This window comes from Brachyhypopomus gauderio, chromosome 7 (genome assembly GCF_052324685.1).
Source record: "Brachyhypopomus gauderio isolate BG-103 chromosome 7, BGAUD_0.2, whole genome shotgun sequence".
Lineage (NCBI taxonomy): Eukaryota > Metazoa > Chordata > Actinopteri > Gymnotiformes > Hypopomidae > Brachyhypopomus > Brachyhypopomus gauderio.
The window spans coordinates 3290986-3300030 of record NC_135217.1 but is presented as its reverse complement, the minus strand read 5'-3'; the positions used below and the strand labels follow the sequence as shown (position 1 = coordinate 3300030).

The 9045-nt window shown below is 38.8% G+C and overlaps 1 protein-coding gene across 4 annotated transcripts; it reads right to left on the bottom strand.

The window, feature by feature from the left end:
• Positions 1-613: 613 nt before the first annotated feature.
• Positions 614-5893, bottom strand: LOC143518480 (DELTA-thalatoxin-Avl1a-like). 4 transcript variants are annotated; one of them, XM_077010970.1, is made up of 6 exons: positions 5737-5872; positions 4950-5017; positions 4562-4616; positions 3117-3201; positions 1721-1863; positions 614-1460 (listed from the first exon to the last, which is right to left on the bottom strand). In XM_077010970.1, exons 4-6 carry the CDS (start codon positions 3117-3119, stop codon positions 1037-1039), a joined length of 570 nt encoding a protein of 189 aa, XP_076867085.1. In that variant the 5' UTR covers positions 3120-3201; positions 4562-4616; positions 4950-5017; positions 5737-5872; the 3' UTR covers positions 614-1036. The 4 variants fall into 4 exon arrangements, with proteins under 4 accessions (XP_076867085.1, XP_076867084.1, XP_076867083.1 ...); XM_077010969.1 differs by lacking the exon at positions 4562-4616; XM_077010968.1 differs by lacking the exon at positions 5737-5872 and having other exon boundaries at positions 4950-5180.
• Between the last annotated feature and the right edge of the window lie 3152 nt (positions 5894-9045).

The window sequence follows — 9045 nt, the reverse complement described above, 5'->3', positions numbered from 1 at the left end:
ACGGCCTACTGCCAGCCCTTACTAGTACTAGTTACTACATAAAACCAAGTCACAATTTGAAGTTAAATATGTGACACAACAGTGGTCAACTGATCTATCACCATTATTAATCATCATTACTCCGCAAAATATTCATTACCAGAATTAATTGATTATTTTATAATCAAAATAACTGATAAATTCTCAAAATTGCTGTCTGAAAATCATGGCAGCCATTTGTAAACAAAAACAAAGAAAACAAATTTAACAAATAAGTAAATTACTTAATACTTACAGTTCATGCATGATGAGTTGCAGTATTGGATTGGTGTTCCTGTTTCTCAGTCTTAAAAACTGACTAAAAATCGCAGCTTTAAGCATTTTCGGCACATTTTTAGCAAATATGTATACTTGTAATGTGTGTTTTGAACAATTGATGCAGAACTGTTAAATAACTCGCTATGATGTATGAGACATGTAAAAACATTATATGCACTCAATAAAACTGCTCAAATATGGAAAATCATGTCGAAAATATGATTTTTGGGTACCTTGGGGGACCACTAATTATTATCATAATGACTTGAAATTTTTTATACATTGTCAAATCCAAAGGTAGAACACTTTTAGGGGGTGAGACTTAAGAATATCAGACTTTATTTTTTTTTGGGACACCCTAATATGCATGCATTATGATATATAGTTTCACAAGATAATAACATAAAGCATTGAGGGAGGAGGCAGCATAAGAAAAAGAACAATAACAATCCAGCAATAACGACTCTAGTTGAAATTTTGCCCAGGCACAGTTCTTGGAGCCGCTCAATTCTAGCCAAGCAGAGTTGGTTTCTGGAGGGGATTACTGGTAATCCAGAAGAGGGCATTTAATTATGCTTCACCTGACTCTACAGAGTTGCCTGAATCTTCGAGAGCTGTTCTCTCTGGAAGAGTTCAAGACTATTCTGGATGATCTGGAGGCAGATGCATCTATCCAGGTTAAATAAAGGTTATAATAATAGTTTGTACGTCATTGCCAATGGATAACATGCACTAAGATTCAACCTTTCCGAAACTCCACCTTCATAACTGAACTCCTTGCAGGTGACATTGTTCCCTTAACAGTCAGGTCTCCTGCAGAAAATGTGATCCCAGTTCCTGTCGCTTTGCCTCTTGTGAATTTGCTGAGTTTGGAGGGTGCATCATAATACATTTGGTTGAATAGATCATTGTTACAAGAAATGCCATGATTAAAAATGCCAAGAGCAAACCAGTTTTGATACAAATTGTAGTCAAAAGGCACAGAAAACATAATGGCAAGTTCACCAACACAATGCATTTCATCAGTGAGGATTTGGTACGTGAGGACCCCTACAGCTCCACGGGCTATGTCTGAAGATCTGGTAAATGAACAAGCTTCTTTGGTCTTTTTTTGGATTGTTGGCTGTGGAGGATTGAGACAATATCCACTGCTGGTGTAGACCCTTTAGTGCGAGAGAAGGAACTCAGTCAGCATGAAGGATATTATCACCTGTTATCATCATGTTCATCACACTTATTAACTTATCTTGCATAATATTGGGAATCTAAGCAAAATGCTAGGTATAATCATTATGAAAATTCTGATTCTTCTCAGCATTAAACAATCAAAATATAATTACGGAAGTCAAAAAAGTGAAAAAGGTAGTGAAAGAATGAATTCTTATAATCCAACCTTATATTCATAAGATTCAGGTCTACTTGCCTTGGGTTTCCTAGGATATAGGTGTCACTGTAGTTGGTAATTTCAATGACAATGTTTCTGTCTGTGTTTATGCTGCGAGATATTTTCTCAATGCTTAAGCCTGCCAATGACGCTCCAGCAAGAATGGCTGCTGAAACATTTGTCTGTTGTAAAAGATGAAAGCAATGAATAAATGAATGAATGTGCTTTATTAAGCAAACTTTCTTAGTGCGAGTGTGTGTGTGTGCGTGTGTGTGTGTGTGTGTGTGTGTGTGTGTGTGTGTGTGTGTGTGTGTGTGTGTGTGTGTGTGCGTATGCTGAGCACATGACGTGTAGGATTAGGGGCAACATTTATTTTTGAGGAATATAATTTTTGAGCAATTCAATTAAAATTTCATTACTATTATTGTTCTTGATTGTTACTGTTACGGCACCATACTCCACGTCTGCTGCTTCAGTCACACCGTTACAGTTATGGAATAAAAAGCATATAATCGACCATCAACATTAACTATATTATATGTCTTTATAAGCAAATCTAAGCATAAAACATTAGCTAAAAATGCATTTAATACTACGTAGAACAAATTGTCAGCTATGTCCAAACTATTGACTGGTAGAGTATATACTTAAATAAATACACTGCAGTTACCTACAGGGAATCTTCTTAAGACATTACTTATTGCATATTCCACTGTCTCACTGTTTGTTTAACAAGAATGAAGCCAGAATGGTGAAACTACGTGTGAAAGATTAAGCACACCCCATGAACATACAGCTCACAAAAGCACTTTTTGCACCAATATCTTGAAGTAATTGTGGGCAATCAAGTTATCTCACCACAGCATTTTAACTGGGCTTTGGTCTGGACTTTGACTGATTGCTTCTCACCAGCCAACTGACAAAACCTCTGCTTTTACAGAGGTGGGCACACATGCTGCTGATTAATTAATCAAGCATTTAATTAGCAGCATCTGACTGCTACTAACGCTCAATTTTTTACACACTGCGTCTGCATTTTGGACTAGTATTTGGTAAATAATAACTTTATAATGCACCATATGTTGTTTATGTGAGGAGGTTTTTCCCATAAGTTTAAGGCATGCTAAGGACCAGATGATTTTTTTTATGTCCTGATAAAACTTGATAATTTATAATGGTTTTGCACATGACTGCATATATATATATTATTATGCAGTCATGTGCATAATATTATATATGTATTATTGTATGAATTACAAAATGGGATTAACTGAATTTTCAGATATAATGTGGCACAATGGAATTGTTTAGGTTAACTTTGCAGAGCCTCCACCTGGAATATTGGCTTAATGAAACTAATGTGCCTGATGGCCTGTCACAGGATACTGGGTGAAATGAGCATAATGAAGAAAGGACAGAAGTTAAAGTTCATTACCATTATATTTGATGTACTGAGGGGGTCGTACAGAGTGTCAATTTTTCCACATGGACTTCAAATATGCGGTCAGAAAAGCCCCACTCTGAAACATAAATCATAAAAAGGGACACATCACACACACACACGCATGAACATACACGCACGCCCGCACACACACACACACACACACACACACACACACACAGTTGTAGACTCAGGAGAGCATTATGCCACTGTATCACTCCTCTTCAGCATCTGTCAAGCGACATATTGAGTTAATCAGAAACAGACGTGTAGCTAATGAAGGACGTCAAATGCAGGATTTTAATGCAAATGAAAAAAAAACTGGACCCCCAATTTCATGGTGAACACCTATTTGCCTAGAGTCAGACAAGTGTATTCATGACACAAGAAGAAGATGAGCCCAATTAAGAAAGAAAACACTGGCCAACTATTTATCCATAGCAAAACAACCACAAGTATGATGACGTCTGAATTCCTTGTGTCCAGCCATCATCTATATCATGTACATCCAGTAGTTTACACTGGCAATTGGAGCTACATTTTGTTCAGCCAGGACTTCTGCTGTGCACGTGTGTAGGTACCATGCCAAACCAGCAGGTGGCAGCCCCACCAGCAATATATAGAAAACGCTTGCTTCGACTGAAGAAATGGTGTATCTAAAGTACGTGGACATGAGGTGTTTAAGTACTTTGATCAGCAGAACTCTCTCTCTGGTTTCATCTGCATCAAGGTTGGACATTTCTAAAACAGGCTCTGTAAAGTTTGTACTCTCATTAAAGGACAAAAGACACTTAATAAGGAGTACGTGGTCATTTTCTTGTAGTATTTAGCTTTAAAGTACACAGACATGCAGCAGTCCTTTTCTGTCTCTCGTCTCGTTTACCTAGATCCTCCAACGCATGCACTCCTCCTTTGCATCCATTCATGGTGTGTTCAATACCATTCCATTACAATACTGCAGACATTACATCGCTCCTTTTTTAATATGTGTCCTCTTAAAACTGACTTCGGTTACATAAAAAAAATAAAAAATAAAAATTTCACAGTGTCTCTGTAGTGTCATCTGCAGCAAAACAACCCTTCTTCAGAATGAGTGTGACAGCACTGTTTTTTTTTTATTTTCTAACACAATTAACATGTTTGTATTTGAACAATATTGGTACTGGTATTGTTGACCAATAAACACATCATGTGAAGCTGTATTCTATGTGACTGACTATCAGGATGTGAATGAGTCTTTAACTATTCTGGAACACAAACCGTTAAGTAATGCCTGTGTGAATGTGGAATCTTCTATCCCTTTGAACGTGACTCGTCATGTCAGTTAGGTACGCCGGGCATCGCCTGGTTCGCCCCCGAGGGAGAGAAGTGATGAAGATCTCTGGTATGCAGATGATCTCCATGTTTGTGTATGAGCTGTTGGTATGAATGTTACTTACATACGTTTAAAACGTCTAATCTTGTGTCTCAACTCTTTGAGTAGCAGGAAGATAACTGTGAATTAATGGACATTGGAAATAAAGGACAATCAAAATGATAAAAATAGATAAATATTAATATAGATTCATATATATAATGCACCAGTAAGTGCAGATTTTCGACAAGCGCAAGGTGTCACCACACATGGTATCCGAACATGGTATCTGAATATATATACATGAAGGAAGCAGAATATGCAGATTTACATGTTGCATCACTGACATTTTTGTACACGGGATTCGGGTCTTCTCGGACACGGTAATTAACTCAATAACTGATTACATTAGTTTCTCAGTAGTAGCCTACCAATAGCAAACTACATAATTTACTCCAAGACAGTGTACGTACCGCTAACAGCAAGATGTCACCCAAACTCCAAACCAGTTCCCTCCTAGGTCGTTCTCACAAGTACAGAACTAACACGGAGTGAAAGATCAGCGCGTCAGTGCGCAGCAACAGGGTTCCAGGAAGACAACCCAGCTAGCAAAGAAACACATGGCCCATTTCTGGTGCCATATCCGGAGTTGAGACCCATTCAGTTCCCCCTCCAATTCATGTTACCGCGGTCAAGCTATCCGCGCTTTTGCGATTCATCCGCGCTTTAAATCTGATTGCGCCTATATGCTTGATTTTACGGTATTTCGTGCTCACCGCATACTAAGGCTGTCTAAGCACAGAGAAAAAGTGACTAGATTTATTAAAAACATGTATAGTCATGGAGTAACCCCCTGCCCTGAACATTTGCAGCATTGCAATACTCCATTATTGCTGGTAGTCGAGCCCTACAATAGACTAAAGACAAACATTAAAACTATTTTGTTCAGTGTTTATTAAGCAATTGAAATACATTACTAATTGTGTTTAATGTTGCAAGTAAATTAGTTAAATCAAGTAAAGTATTTATGAATGTAGAGAAAGCTCTTTAAATAATAGCAAAGAGTTTATCTGTGCTTAGACAGCCTAGTATGCGGTGAGCAGCGAAATACCGTAAAATCAAGCATATAGGCGCAATCAGATTTAAAGCGCGGATGAATCTCAAAAGTGCGGATAGCTTGACCGCGGTTTCATGTTTCTTGTGCTCGCGGGCACGCGCGTGCACAAAAAAGTCCATCATGCGACAAACGGTTTTACTTACCGTTTGGAAACATCATAATTCATTTGGAGACATCATCATTCGCATAGGAGTTAGAACTCCACTAGCACAGTCAACCAGTAGGTTGTTTACTACATAAGTAGTAAAGGAAAACAGCACGCGACAGACCCCTGAAACTACGGAAGCCGAAACACACCAAGATGCTCTTAAAGTCTTATTACGAAATCGACTTTGACAAAGAAAGATTTATGCGGGTATTCCCTTATCATAAGTTTGACTATGGCAACCAAAAAGTTAACGGCATGATTTGCGCGTTTTACTGACCACAACAAACATTTTTAAGGAGGCACGTGTGAATTTTAATATTGTTAAACGTTAGCCAACTGAAGCGAATGAAACTTTTGCACACGTCTATGAGATTATTCTCATAAAGGTAAAAACATGTCCTTGTTTCTGATATATTAAGTGTATATAAAACACGAGGTTCTGTAGGGGGGGGAACATTTATTCACTGATCATTAAAAAAACATTGATTCATTAAAGTGAGTGCAAGAGATCAGCTTCTGTATTTAATAAACCACATTCAAATAAATCACTATTGTATTATATAACATTATATAGTGGTGGACAGTAACGAAGTAAATGTAATTTGTTAAATTATTTGTAACTCTAACTTTTACTCAGAGACCGTAAGTGGACTGGACGACACGAGTGTAAAGTGAAGCCTCCGTGAGTCAGCTGCCCTCTAGTGGCTGGCTGAAGTACAACTTTTAACCCCGCCTATTCCCATATAAGTGAACGGGCCGGACAAGAAACTTTGAATTTTTATTACACGTAAAATAAGTTTTTTGAGCAATAATATTTTGTCAATTCTAGAGATACTAAGACCCCATTGCGTTAGTATATCTCCCGGTGTTTTTCTCCACGATAAACAGATTTTATAGATGTTATTAAGTGTTATTTAAAGGGGTGTGGCGATAAGGTGATTGACAGTTAATAGCTGCGTTGGTTGACATCTAATACCAGACGCTCAAACGTGAACGCGCTCAACAGCAAAACTCTCGACAGCAAAAACTCTCGACAGCAGTATTAAAACCTTTTACCTTTGTTTATTTTGTAAAACGTCAAAAGTTTATATACTGGTGGGCGTATCCTAACGAATGTCGGGGTGGAGATACAGTCTCTGGCGGAGATAATGGCTGTGTTCGAAATAGACTACTACATACTGGATACTGCATACTGGACTCAGTATATACTGGATACTGCATACTGGTCCTCGTAGTAGTATGCAGTACAGTTTCCAGTATGCGACAAAAGCAAAGCACACTACGGGGTCACGTGAACGTAGCGTTGCATGATGGGATGCAGTACACCACGAAGATAGCTCTGTTCGCGTACTGGAATATTTTGCGGAAGTAGTAGGTCATCCAGGTATGTTTCGCGTACTGGAAATTTTCATTTTGGTCACATACTGCATACGACATACTGATTTGGGGCTCAATCAGTACGCCAGTAGTATGTAGTAGACTATTTCGAACACAGCCCATGTCCTGCCTACCGGTTCTAATGCGCATGCTCTGGCTCCAATTTTCATCTACTGCGCAAGCGCATCCAAGATGGCGGTGTCCGTGCGGCCATCTTGGTGGCTTCAAAAGTTCACAATGGGAGTCAACGGTGACGTACCGTCCATTATATATACAGTCACTGCTTTTACTCCACATTTGAAAGTGAAATATCTTACTTTTTACTCTACTACATTAAGTGAAAGCTGTTACATCAGGCTTCTTGTGTTCAACAAAGTAATGTCAAAGCACGCGCACCAATCAGCATTGGGTTCAACGGCGCTGCAAGCGCACCAATCAGAGCACAGTTCAGCGGTAACGCAGCAGCATACAAGACTGAAAGAAAATATACCTACTTAAAATGGATGAATCTACTGATTGTAACACGCCACACAATCCATGACTCTTTTTTAAGTAGTCGAGGAAAAAGACCCCAAAAAATCCCCATCCAATTTAAGGAAGCATGTATAGGTGATATAATTTCATAGACCTACTGGTAATTTATCTTAATAAGAAATCTAACAATATCTGGCAGCAAACCGTTTCTTTGTGTATGTTAAAACTATTAACCAGTAAGATGTCGAAACTGTTGAAAATGCTATGGCCACATTCACTCGTAGACAGCTGGTCATCCATGGTGAAATTAATGTATAGCTTTCACAGTTTAATCATTATTGTTCGTTTGGAAACATCATCATTAATTTGGAGACATCATCATTCACATAGGAGTTAGAACTTCACTGTTTCCTCCAGTCACTATAACCAGCAAGTTCCTGCAATTGTTATTGCAGATATGGTAAGTCGCATGACAAACACTTTCTTTACACAAAGGACAAATCTACCCCATGAACAAATATTTTCTTTATTATTATTATTATTATTATTATTATTAATAATAAATAATTAATAATATTAATATTATTTCTTTATTTGTACAAATATTATTTCTTTATTTGTACATGTCACGTAGGGCAACGCCCCCTCTCGTAGCTGTCACTCTGGGTTCCCTCATGTCCGTGTTCCCTGCCTGTTTGTCCCGCCCTGCTCGTTGGTTTTGATTCCTCGTTTGTTACCACACCCCTGTGTCATTGTCATCACCTGCCCCTTGTTTAATGTCTGTGCATATAAGCCCCTGAGTCTCCCTTGTCCTTCGTCCGGTATTTTGAATTTGATTTGTGATCGTGTCTGTTTCTTCGCTGTTCTCTGTACCTGACCGTATTCGTGTTCCCCCGTTACCCGTGCTCCCTGTCTTTGTAATGCCTGTCTTTGCTTGTTTCACGGACTGCCCTCCTGCTATCGACCCTGCCTGGCTATCCGACGATGAATACGGTATTCCCCTGAATAAATCTCGCTCTTCTCAGCACTTGTGTCCGTCCTCTCGCTCCGTGGCGCGAGCCACGTTACAGTACAAATCTATAATTGTGATATATATGATATTTAAATACCCCACTGAGTCTAGAAAAATCTGCAACTTTAACCAAAACATGTTTACATTTATTACAAATGTACATGTAGAGGAACATACAGGCCCGTAGCCAGCATTGTGATGGGGGGGATCTTTTTCCCCCAAAAGTGGACTTCATTTTCCTCTCTACTCCAATGCCCCCTAAATACACGAGCACACTTCAAACCTTTAAATTTACATATATTTTATTCATTATAAGCAAACTTGCCAACTTTTCAAAATCACTAGGAGTGAGATTTGATGCGGCGGGGGGGGGAGTTATGTCTTATATGTTTCCTCTATGTTGCGCCTAAAGCGATCGATCGCCAGTGGTTGGCGCCAGAG